The sequence below is a fragment of the Saimiri boliviensis genome, chromosome 5 (assembly GCF_048565385.1).
Source record: "Saimiri boliviensis isolate mSaiBol1 chromosome 5, mSaiBol1.pri, whole genome shotgun sequence".
In the NCBI taxonomy this organism is placed as follows: domain Eukaryota; kingdom Metazoa; phylum Chordata; class Mammalia; order Primates; family Cebidae; genus Saimiri; species Saimiri boliviensis.
Window position 1 is genome coordinate 129,504,915 of NC_133453.1, and position 12,487 is coordinate 129,517,401.

General features: G+C 53.5%; 1 protein-coding gene across 2 annotated transcripts in view; it reads right to left on the reverse strand.

The window, feature by feature from the left end:
- SLC28A1 (solute carrier family 28 member 1) overlaps positions 1-10,140 on the reverse strand; it is a 60,049-nt gene extending 49,909 nt beyond the window's left edge. The window contains exons 1-5 of one of the 2 annotated variants that reach the window (XM_010350058.3): positions 10,081-10,140; positions 8,329-8,444; positions 7,291-7,402; positions 6,334-6,413; positions 4,270-4,361 (exon numbers count right to left, since the gene is read on the reverse strand). In XM_010350058.3, the coding sequence (XP_010348360.3) occupies positions 4,270-4,361; positions 6,334-6,413; positions 7,291-7,386 (268 nt within the window). In that variant the 5' untranslated portion in view covers positions 7,387-7,402; positions 8,329-8,444; positions 10,081-10,140. Of the gene's footprint in view, positions 1-4,269; positions 4,362-6,333; positions 6,414-7,290; positions 7,403-8,328; positions 8,445-10,080 lie in introns of those variants that run through there. The other variant, XM_010350052.3, reaches the window with a different exon arrangement.
- Between the last annotated feature and the right edge of the window lie 2,347 nt (positions 10,141-12,487).

Below are 12,487 nucleotides of genomic sequence, written 5' to 3' on the forward strand. Positions count from 1 at the left end.
CCATGAAGGAGTTCACACATGTGTGCCGGGACCTGGATCTGAAATGTTCATCAGTGACCATGCTTCCTGGAATTCCCTTTCCCCTTTTGCCCTTCTCTCCTTTGAGCCACTCACCCAGCCCGCACTTAGGCATCAGGAAAGTCTGAGAATGAATAGCAGCTGGGCGCGGTGGCTCACACCTATAATCCCAGCACTTTGGGAGGCTGAGGTGGGCAGATCACCTGAGGTCAGGGGTTCGAGACCAGCCTGACCAATATGGTGAAACCCCATCTTTAAAATTAATTAATTAATTAATTTAAAAAAAAGAGAATGAATAGCAGAGGAGGGATGCCTCTCCATAGATTTTTTTTTTTTTTTTTTTTTTTTTTTTTGAGACAGGGTCTCACTCTGTCTCCCAGGCTGTAGCACAGTGGCATGATCTTGGCTCACTGCAACCTCCACCTCCTGGGTTCAAGGGATTCTCTTGCCTCAGCCTCCCAAGTAGCAGGGACTACAGGTGTCCACTACCATGCCCAGCTAATTTTTGTATTTTCGGTAGAGACGGGGTTTCGCCATGTTGCTCAGGCGGGTGTGGAACTCCTGGGCTCAAGTGATCCACCCACCTCAGCCTCACAAAGTGCTGGGATTACAGGCGTGAGCCACCGCGCCAGGCCTCTCCCTGGCTTTTGAATTTCAGAATCCAGCATCCTCGAAGAATGGAAAGGACTCACAGCCATGGATTTAAAATGTGATCTAAAAGATCACAAGCAAAGGTAAGTTCTACCCACCCCATCTGCTGCCAGATGGTGACAAGGACACTGCCATCACAGAGAACGCACCTGAGCCTGGCAAAGCCGCCAAAGCTGGGTGTGTTTGTGGTGTTGCAAGCAGTGATGGCCTGTGCCTGGCTTCCTGGTGGAGCCCCAGGGAGGTCCCGGGACTGCACAGGGAGGAATGCCCATGTGGTGTGTGGCAGGCAGGGTCCTGGAAAGCCAGTGAGGCTCTGCAGGCACCTAAATAGCAGAAGCGGTCCCCACAAGAGGCCTGAGGAGGAGAGAGGCAGGAGGCCAGAATGAGCCAACCGTGGAAAAAAGGGTGTCGCCAAGGGCACCTGCGAGGATAGAGCACCCAGGACCAGCTGGGGAAGCGGACAGGTCAGGAGGCACTGGAGGAGTGATCACAGATAAGCCTCCCTGGTGATCCCCAGAGGAAGGGGAGAAGGGAGATTCCGACTGGACAGAAACTGAGTTCCCGTCACTTGCTGGAATGACAAGATTGAAGGAGAGAGTAAGCTGAGTTACAGAAAATAAAATGACCATTCTCTCCCATGGAAGCTTGTGGGCTGGAGTTCCTACCCGAGCAGGTGTCATTGAAACACACAGGTGGAGCCCCGCAGAGTGGAGCTGGGGCTGCTGGTGCCAGCGGCAGGGCGGGGGAGGTGCAGGAGAGGGGGACCTGGCCTGGCCTGGGAGAGACCCCGTGGTCGCCAGGAGCTGAGCTCAGTGCTTTCACAATTAATCCTCACAACAACCCCAGGCGGGGTTCTATAGTGATGTCCATGTGGAGAACGAGGCCTCTGAGGCCAGCAGGGCTGGGTGACTCCCACAGGGAGGGCCAGCGGCTAGGAGTCCAGTAAGCTCTGTGTGCCTCAGGGCCTTGTGTCCTGGTCAGGGCAGGCCAGGACTGGGACTCATGGAGAGGGGGCTGTGTGGAGGAGTCCTCCAGGCAGGGCAAAGGGAGACATGTGCTTTTGGAAGCATTTTCATCATCTGGGGTGCACTCACCCTCTGGTGCGAGGACATTTCTGTTCCATTTGGACACAGCTTCCCCCCTCTAAGCCCATGTAGTTCAGGGGTGCCTGACCTACATCAGGAGTGGGGAGACTACCACGTCCCCCTGGGCACAGGGATTCGTTCAGGGACAGGCAGGACTTGAGCTAAGGTCCCTGAAGACCTCACTGGAACTTCGGCTGGAACAGCCGGCACAAGGCACCCTCCTCTTCTAAGACTGGGGACACCAAGGCCATCCTTGTTAGTCCAATGGAGCCAGGCTGTCGCTGCACCCCTGGAGAAGGCCTAAGGTTTGGAAGCCACTATCACAGCTCAGGAGCCAAGTCCTGAGAACATGAGCTTCATTTCTCTATCACAGCTACTCCCACAACGCCTCTGAGCAGCCTCCCCAGGAAAGAGGGGATGTCCTAAAGATATTGAAAAGCTAGAGAAATCAAAGTCACCCAGAAACAGAGTCACTACTGACCACTGCAAGGAATCATTTAAGGGTTCAGACTGCATTCCCCACAGCCACGGCAAACGTGGAAACAGGATGAGAGGGGGAATTTTCATTCTCTACAGGAGAGAATTCAATCGTTCTCCAAGAGAAGCAAATCGGATCTGAGCGAAGGAGGCAGCCACAGAAGCAGAGGCAGCCTGGCTTGAGACTGTGCCAAAGGTGGACGTCACCACCGCAGACGCACTGCCCGGGAGGAAGCTGTGAGGGTCATGGACCCCCCCATCTCAGCAGATGACCCTACTTTCAAGTTCACCAAGCAGGTGGGGTTGTTGCGGTCATCCCTCTCACTGCCCGTCCCCTCCAGAGCACCTATGATGAGCTCTCCATCTATACTCATCCTCCTTTTTCTTTTTTTCATTTATTTTTATTTAATTTTTTTTGTAGAGCTGGGGGTCTTGCTGTGTTGCCTGGGCTGGTCTCAAACTCCTGGGCTCAAGCAATCCTCCCACTACAGCCTCCCAAAGTGCTGGGATTGCAGGCGTGGGCCACCTGCTCTGCCTGGCCCTCTTCAATTCCAACCTGTCAGCGGGAGGTGAGCTTGCCCTGCGAAGACCCACCCCTCCCCATGGGGTGGGAGCTCCTCCAGTCGGTGCCGGGGGACCTCCCTGCACCAGCATCTCTTCACCTCCCGCTCCTTCTGCAACCCCCCTCCTCGGCTCATACACAAAGTCTCCCCTCCCAAACTCATCACAGGCATCCTTGAGACTGGGCCACCTCCTGCCCATTCATCCTCCCTGCCTTACCTCATAAAAATGGATCCAAAAAGCCCTTTACACCTGCTGTCTGCACAGCCTCATCTCCCATTCGCTCCAATTCAGTTTGACTACACCCTAAGTCACCAGAGGCCTCCTTGTCCCTAAATCAGGGGACATGGCTCGGGTTTTGTCCCACAGGTCTTGCAGAGATGCTGCCGATCTTCCCTCCTTGAAACCCTTGCCTCCTTGGCTGCCTCCAGCCCTTCCATGTGGCTGGTCTCCAGGCTTCTGTCCTTGACCCACTTCTCAATTCACTCTCCAAGTGTGCCTGGGGAGCCTCCCCTCCCTCTCAGATGGCCTGGCAGTGGTACCTCCAACAAACTGTCCGAATTATTGCCCCTCCTGCCAAGACTCCCTCCTGCATGTGTGTTCTCTAGCTCTGTGGAAGGCACCATCATCCTCCCCAACCCCGGCAGGCCCCTGGGGCAGCCCTGATTCAGGGTCTCCTTCGTGCTGCACACCCAGTGGTTCCCAAGTGCCGTGGGCATTGCCTTCCTAGGACCTCTCCCATCACCTGCCGATTTTCCACCACCTCGTTCTCACACAGGCACTGCAGCCCTCAGTGTCTGCTTCTCCCCATCTTTCCTGCCCTCTGTCCAGGTCCCACAGTGAGAATTCCACCTTGATGCTTCCCTGTTCAAACCCTTCAGAGGCTCTTCAAGGCCCAGTGGCCTTGAGGGCAAAATCCAAGTCTGTGAGCATCCTCCCATCTCCCTGCCCACTCCCCATCCTGGGCCCTTTCCTATCCCTCCAGCCCCATCCCCTGGCACTCCTTGTCTAGAACTTTACCCTGCAGACCTTACAGGGCAGACATGGGACTTTATCGAAACCCACACCCTGCCAGTTTCACCTTTGCTCCTGTGACTCCTCTATATGGAGCGCCTTTGCCCTCTTTAGCGTCCTTCCCCTCCACCTGGCTAACTCCTACTCATCCTGTGAGGCTCCAATGTCACCTCCTCCTGGAAGTCCTCCCTGACCATCTCCCATCCCTCCTTGGTGCTCCCAGATAACTTGCTGCATTATGTGGGAATATTTCTTCCCCTTCCCTTACTGAGGAGGGAGTGCCTTGGGAACAAGATCTGGTCTGGCTTAACTGATGTCTCAGCACCCAGCAAGGGAGCTGGCCCTGAGCTGGTGCTCAACAACCATTTGTTGGGTGATTGGGTAAGTGAATGGCCCCACCCTGAGACCTGGGTAGCTGAGGCAGGAATCACTGTGTCCAGGGTAGTGCCGGCCCCGGGCTCACCTGTGCAGAGCAGGCCTGTGCCGATCCATCGAAACAGCTGCGTGTGCTCCCTGCAGAAGCTTCGGGCTCTCAGGGCAGGCTGCAGCTTCCTCCTGGGAACAGAACCAGCAGGGTCTGTGAGTGCATGAGCGGACCCCACCTGTGGGAGATCCTCAGCACCTCCACTCACGCAGGGGTCTCCCCGGTTAAGTGGCAACAGGGACAAGCCAGGGCTTGCCTTGACATCCCCACGGGGCTGCAGGGCAACCCCAGCCCAGGACAAACGTAGAAATGGTTCAGCCCTTCCTGCCTCTGTGGCAGAACAAACTGAGCAGCACCCACAGGCCCCACTAGCCTGGTGATGATCCCCGCTCCCGAGCTCGGGAGGAAGTCTACTGAAAAGGCAGAACCTCATCACCATACCAAAATGTGGCGGCGAGCAAGGTGGCTCACACCTGTAATCTCAGCACTTCGGGAGGCCCAGGCAGGTGGATCACTTGAGCCCAGGAGTTCAAGACCAGCCTGGGCAACATGACAAACCCCATCTACCCAAAATACAAAAATTAGCCGGGCATGGTGGTGTGCACCTATAGTCCCAGCTACTCAAGAAGCTGAGGCAGGAGAATCGCTTGAGCCCGGGAGGTGGAGGTTGCAGTGAGCCAAGTGGTTGATCGGCCACTGCACTCCAGCCCAGGCAACAGAGTGAGAGCCTACCTCAAAAAAAAAAAAAAGAAAAAAAGAAAGAAAGAAAGAGAAAGAGAGGGAAGGGAAGGGAAGGAGGGAAGGGAAGGAGGGAAGGGAAGACGGAAGGGAAAGAGGGAAGGGAAGAGGGAAGGGAAAGAGGGAAGGGAAGGAGGGAAGGGAAGGAGGGAAGGGAAGGAGGGAAGGGAAGGAGGGAAGGGAAGACAGAACGGAAAGAGGGAAGGGAAGAGGGAAGGGAAAGAAGGGAAGGAGGGAAGGGAAGGAGGGAGGGAGCCAGACAGGCAGACACAGGTGGCCGCCTCCCCCACTCTGTTGTTCATCCATCTGCCCATGGGACAAGGTGGAAGGGCTCCCAGCTCTGGGTTCATCCCCTCAGGACCTGAGACACTTAGCAAAACAGTCAGTGGCTCCCTTTCCAGAGAGAAGATGCTTGGAACAGCCTGCCCCTGCCCGGTGGTCACACACCCCCACTGCCTTTGGGGCCCAGCCAATTCTTGCTGGGTCATTGGGTCACGGTCTGTCTCTGGAGGAAAGGCTGGGACCTCCGTAGCCTCTGGGGTCTCACAGGCTGAGCATCTAGTAGATGCCCACTCAGTGCTCATTGGAACCCACCAGGTACCATTTTAAGGAGCCTCTCATCCCCTCTTAGTCCCCACTTCCCACCTCCTAAGAGTCTGGGGGAGGGATTCTTCCCATGCCCCGTGCCCAGGCAGAGATGGAATCCCTCCCCCCTCCACCCCTCTGCCCTTCATGCTGTCCTCAGCTCCAGATCTGAAGGACCCAGGGGGCCCAGGCAGCAGGAGGCGGAGTTCTAGGCTCACCTCAGCCCCTCGTTGCCTGTTCCATCAGGCTGGTCCCTTCCCCTCTCTGGGCTTCCACCTCCCCGTGGAAAATCAGATTTTTTTTTTTTTTTTAAAGACAAGGTTTCACCATATTGGTCAGGCTAGTCTTGAACTCCTGACCTCAGGTGATCTGCCCACCTCAGCCTCCCAAAGTGCTGGGATTACAGCCATGAGCCACCGCGCCCGGCTAAAATCAGAATTTTTAACCGGAGTCTTGGGACTCCCAAAGGTATCCCAGAGACTGAATGGGGGTAGAAGGCAGAAGCTGGAGTTTGAGAGGGAGGCCTTCCTGGTTCAGGGCAGGCCCACGATATTTACCGACGGGATCTCATGCCAGCTACTCAAAAGCAGGTGGGGAGCCTGTGACTTGGCTCACCTTTTAGGCTCATGTGTCTGTGCGTGTTGGCTAAATCTCCTTTATTCCTTCCTTCAGCAAAGGTTCCCGTACCCCCACCCCCATCCTCCAGTAGGCCCAGCTCCCCATCCTGTTCCCAAGCAGCCTCCCCCGAAGGCCGCCCTTGTCCTTCCAGAGGTCACCTACCATCTGGAGAAGGTCTGCGGCCCCGCCTCACTCCGGCTGCCTCTCATCTCCGAGTTGCTTCTAGGGAGCTGGCCTTCCTCCTACGGCCAGCAGGGAGCCGTCAGGTCAGGCTGTCCCTTACCCACCCACAGGAACTTACAGCTGGGGGCCCTTGGTGAGACCCTTGCTGAGGAGGGGCCTAGGCTGGAGCACAGGGAGGAGTGAGAAGGCTACTTAAGTGAACCCTGCGAGGCAGGCCCAGAGCAGCTACTGCGTGCAGAGCTGTGCCGGACGCATCCTGCCCTCAGCGAGCTCAAGATCTGCAGAGGGACGGATACCTGCGACCCAGCTGTGGCTGGTAGGGCCTGAGAGGAGGCCTGTAAGGGAGGTCCCAGGCAGGGCACCTCATCACACGGCCCCAGGGCGACGCACCCCCCAGTCTGTGGAGCTGTTTTGGGTCGGGGGTGGGTGGGTATTCTTGCAGATGATAGCATAAAAGAAGCGCCCCAAGGGACAATGGCAGTGAAGGGGAGGGGCTTTGTCAGAGGTGGCTGGAGGGTGTCCTAAGAGGCTCAGGTTCTGGGGGGTGGCCTACCTGACCTGGCCACCTGAAAGCAAGGACAATACCGGGGACTCCTCGAAGGCTGAGTTTCCTCAGAGACCCCCTCCCCCGTCATCTGGTTTTGATCCTCACTCTGTAGGTCACACCTCCAATGCCACTTCCTCATTGGGGCCTGCCCTGCCCTTTCAGACTATAGTGCACACAGTACGTGCTCAGTCAATGTTTAATGAGTGAAATAAAGGGGGCTGAGGAGGCGGGCGCATTGGGAGGTTCCTACCTGTACAACCAAAGAGGTGAGCAGGGGGCAGAAGCATGGGGTGTGAGGGAAGGTGGTGAGCGAAAGCCCCACCAGCTCGGCAGCCGGGCTCAGGCCGAAGAGGCTCGGGGTGGGGATGGGCAATGGGGAGGGCACAGACCAGGCTTTCCAAGAACTCAGCTCCCATGTTCTCCAGCCCCTGGGCCACAGGTGTGAGAGAGATGGACTCTCTTCGTCTTGAGGGGTTGTTCTCCATGGGCCAGACCTTCCAACTGAAAGACAAACCAGGCAGGGCCCAGGTCAGGGGCCTGGGGAAGGGGAGAGGGCTGGGTGGGGGAGCAGGTGCTTGGCACAGCCAGAGCCCCGCCTGAGGCCACCTATACCATCCAAGAGCTCACCCCTCCTTGTGCCTGGGACTGCAGCTTTGGCTCCCCAGGACATGGAGGAGGTACCCCTTCCTTTGTGTAGAGATTGGGTCTCCCTATGTTGCCCAGGCTGGTCTCGAACTCCTGGGCCCCATCAATCCTCCCACCTCGGCCTCCCAAAGTGTTGGGCTTACAGGCGTGAACCACCACCCCAGCCTGCACCCTCATCTGAACCTGTGAGAGGAAAGTCCTTGTCAACTCTGGCAGTTCGAGGCAAAAACAGCAAATTCTGTTCACTTCGTAGGGAAGGAAAGTAAGGAATTGTCTACAGCAGGCATATACACCTGATACAGGTACTTTTCTAAGAGAGGCCCTAGCTTTCAGCACTCCCTACAACAGCTTCAAGCTATTACCATTAAGAAAGACCTTTATAGTATTCCACTGTGCCATCTCTGAAAGTTGGACATTTAACATCCTTAAAGACATCATTCCAGTCCCTGGATCCAACAATACCTGAAACCAGTCCTACCCCTGGACTCTTCCATTGCAAGAACCAATATAGTTCCTTTTTTGCTGAAGCTCAGCTCATAGGTTTAAGCTCAGGTGTAAATAGGAGTGCTAACTAACACCTTCTCTCTCCCCACTCTTGATCCCGCTCCTTTTTCCCCACTTGGGGAGTGCCCTACTCTATCCAAATGCCAGCCCAGTTAGGCTGACATACTCAGAGGCCCGTGCACGTGCACACACACACACACAGGCAGAGGCTGGAAATGCCCCGCTCACCCACAGACGCACAGCGGCGCACACGGAGGCAGTGCCCTATTTCTACTCACGTATTCGTGGTTAACAAGTCGCTCTCAAAGACAGAGGGAAGCACACGTCTCTGTGGGGACAAGCTGGGTCCAACCTGATTTTGCCCTGACCTGCCTTGTCACTTCCGCAGAAATCCCTGGGCAGAGTCCAGGGTCGGAGTAGGTTGGGCCTGCCACCCAGTTCTGGCCAGCACCTCCCCAGAGGTCAGGGCCACAGCCAGGGTGGGGACCCCAACCCAGCCTCAGGGATACAGGAGGCAAGCTGACTTGCAACCTGGCTCCCTGCAGCTCCTGCCCACTGGCTGCTGCTTCTCCATCAGAGATGCCCTTCTCTGCACTCTCCCCACTTCCCAAACCCACCTCTTCCAGGTCTGCTTGGGCACCTCTTCCAGGAAGCCACCTATGTGATTCCTTCCCTCCTGTGGCCTCCTCTCCCCAGCCAGGCTGTTAGCTTTCTGCATTTATCTTTCATTTTGCATCTTGCTCTGTCTCCCTTTCTCACTGGATCGGGATTTATCATAACAGCAATCGATTTTCCTAAGCTGGAAAATGAGGAAAGCAGTGGAGCTGTCAGAAATAGTAAAAGTGTTTCAGGTATGTCAAGAAAACAATACAAATAACACCATTTCCCCTTCATTTCGTCTTTGTTAAATGAACACCTTAGCCAACAGTGTGCAAAGGGAAGGACTGAACGCTTTAGCTTTTCAGTCCTCAAAGTAAACATTAAACTCATCTGATGGGACTGACAACCTCTCTTTAATAATTAATGGTACACGCTCAGGACAAAATCCTTTATGCTGCATAAATACTTCCTGGTAGTGGCACATCCTGGTTGTTTTGGAAGTTTGGAGAGGATGGTGGATGGATACCTACTGTCTTTGAAAACATTTTTTTCTTCATCTGTCATTTGAATTACCAAAGCATTACAAGCGCATCGTTAAACATTTAAACATTAGAGAAATACAGGATGAGGGAAGTTAAAATCCCCGGAATCTGAGCCCCCAGGGATGACCATGGCTGAGTTTGCGGCAGTTTTCTCCACTTTGTTTCCTAAATGTATATTATGTTATTCATTTTCCAACAGGAGATCACACAATAACTGTTCTCATAATGTGATTTTTCTAGCAGAGTTCCACACCCTATTGAGAGCCCCTGTGTTACCTTGGTTGAGAACTAGCCACGGATCAAGACTCCATCTTAAAAAAAAAAAAAAAAGATCGGGGGCCAGGCACAGTCCTTCACGCCTGTAATCTCAGCACTTTAGGAGGCCAAGGCAGGTGGATCACTTGAGGCCAGGAGTTTGAGACCAGCCTGGCCAACATGGCAAAACCCTGACTCTACAAAAAAAAATACAAAAATTCGCCGGGTTTGGTGGCAGGCGCTTGTAGTCCCAGCTACTCGGGAGGCTGAGGCAGGAGAATCACTTGAACTCGGGAGGTGGTGGCTGCAGTGAGCTGAGATTGCACCATTGCACTCCAGCCTGGGTGACAGAGTGAGACTCTACCTCAAAAGAAAGAAAGAAAGATGGAAGGAAGGAAAGAAAGAGAGAGAGAGGGAGGGAGGAAGGAGAAGAAAAGAAAAGAAAACTAAATGTTTTCTCTGAGCAGGTTCCCGTCTCCGTCTCCATGGGCGGCCACCACGGGGATGGGCACGAAGCTGTCCTCAGAGGGTCTTTACCAAGCCCCCGTGAAGGGAAAATGGACGCTGCCTGCCTCTCCTCTCTGCCCTGTGCTACCCGCTTCCCCTCCCTCCTCTCATGGCCTTTCCTCTCACCCTTGGTTCCGTCCGCGCCCAGAGGGACGCCGGGAGCTCAGCACTTCCGGCAGCAGCCATACTTGCTTCGAAACGTTCCCGACATTGCAGCTTCCAGCCCTCACGTGGCTGTGGGCTCTACTCGCTGCAACAAGGATTTAATGCGCTGTGTGTCTTGGGACCAACCTTGAGCTTGGAGCCCAAAGGTCTCCATTCGGGACTGTCAAAGTTAACTTGCTGCCTCCTCCGGGGGTGGGTAATAGGACCTATGAGGAGTCCATGCGCTCCTGCTTGGGAAGAGGCTGGCAGGTGTCATCGCTGTCCTGTGTCCCTTCTCCCGTGGGGGCTGTCCTAACACACTGCTCCCTCCTCCAGGCCAGGAGACCCCAGGCTTCTCCCTTGCCCCTCCCCTCAAGGAGGCGTGGCCATCAGGGATCCCAGCCCCCATAAGTCAAGTGCTCTTTTCAAGTGGAATTTGGCAAAAAACCACAGGCTGGGAAGTTGGGAAGCTGGATTGATTGGGGTGGAGACCCCAGGGAAAGACCAACAGCTGGAGGACCTCAGGTGTCCTGGCTGTGCACATCCAGCTGTGGGACCTCAGCACGTCCTTGGGCTCCTGGGTGGCCTGTTTCCTAAGGAGACAGTCTCTGAGGCCCAACACACTCACTGGGACCCTATCGACGAGACCACGCTGAGCCCGGCCAGGGCAGAGTGAGGAGAGGACGGTATAAAAATGCATAGATAATTTCCCTTGAAATCCCACAAAGCTCAGAACTAAAACTTTTCTGGTTTTAGTTCTTCTGCAGGCCACCTCCTATTTTAGGAGGATTATTGGTCAAAGAGTTGGCGAGAATCCCTTCTTGCCAGGCTCTCACATAACAGGTTATTTATTTTATTTTATTTTGTTTTATTTTTAATTTTTATTTTTTCATTTAATTTTTTATAATTTTTTTATTTTATTTTTTATTTTTTAATTTTATTTATTTTATTTTTGAGGTGGAGTTTCACTCGTTGCCCAGTTTGGAATGCAATGACGTGATCTCGGCTCACTGCAACCTCCACCTCCTGGTTCAAGCGATTCTCCTGCCTCAGCCTCCAGAGTAGCTGGGATTACAGGCATGTATCATCACACCCAGCTAATTTTGTATTTTTAGTAGAGACAGGATTTCACCATGTTGGTCAGACTGGTCTCAAACTTCTGACCTCAGGTGATCCACCCACTTCAGCCTCCCAAAGTGCTGGGATTACAGGCATGAGCACTGGGCGCATAATAGGTTATTTTATAAGTAGTGAGTGAAATGCTCAAAAGCACAAGGGCTATCAATCATAAGGGTTGCTCAGCACTCTATTTTTTTCTCACGATTCTGGCCACACTCATTTCTTGGCTCTTCACAAGCGAGGTCTCTCATTGCATTGATTCACATATCCAAGCACTAGAGAAATAAAGAGGCTCATTCCTCATCAATTTCCCTGACCATGACCTCATCATTCTTCTCTCCTAAACCTGGGATGATTGGCAGAAAGGGCATCCAATGACAACTTTTTCTTCTGCATTTGTCATTGAAAAATGGACTTCCTGTAGTCAATGGTAGAAATAGTTGAAAGTAGCAATAATCCTAGCACTTTGGAAGGCCAAGGCGGGTAGATCACTTGCACCCAGGAATTCAAGACCAGCCTGGGCAACATAGGGAGACCCCGTCTCTCCAAAAAAATAGAAAAAATTAGCCAGGTTTGGTGGTGTGCACCTGTAATCCCAGCCACTCGGGAGGCTAAGGCGGGAGGACCATTTAAACCTGGGAAGTCAAGGCTGCAGTGAGCCATGATCATGCCACTGCACTCCAGCCTGGGCGACAGGAGTGAGACCCTGTTTCCAAAACAAGAAACAAAAAAATTTGATGACAAAGAGCTAAATACAAAGACTAAAGAAAATACCTTGTGCTTTGATACTCTTTACTTGCAACTATTCTAGTTTTTCTGTGGGAACACACTAATCCAAGTGTTAGAGTACAGTGCTCTCCTGGCCACTATAGAGCCAGTCCAGCTGGTCCCAGGGGAAGAGAGCATTCCAGCACCCCAAAGCCTGGAAACCCCCAGCCTGCTTGGCACGATTATCCGAGTGTCTCCAATATAGTTTCCCCCTTGACCCCCTCTACTCAGTGGGAACATCTGGGCAAACATGGTCATTATCCAATACAAAATGACAGGCTGAGTCCGGGTCTCAAAATCTCAGCAACAAGAGGCCTGGTAGAATTAGGATGCCTGCTCCCACCTGCAAGAGTGCTCAAGGCCACCAGGCAGGATGAATTTTACCCAAGCAGTTCAGATATCACTGTTCCCAATTCTTTAATATTTAATTGGTTGTCCTTATAAAGTGTATGTCTCCTTTTGTTGTTTACCTTTTTTCTTTTCTTTTTTGAGACGGAGTCTT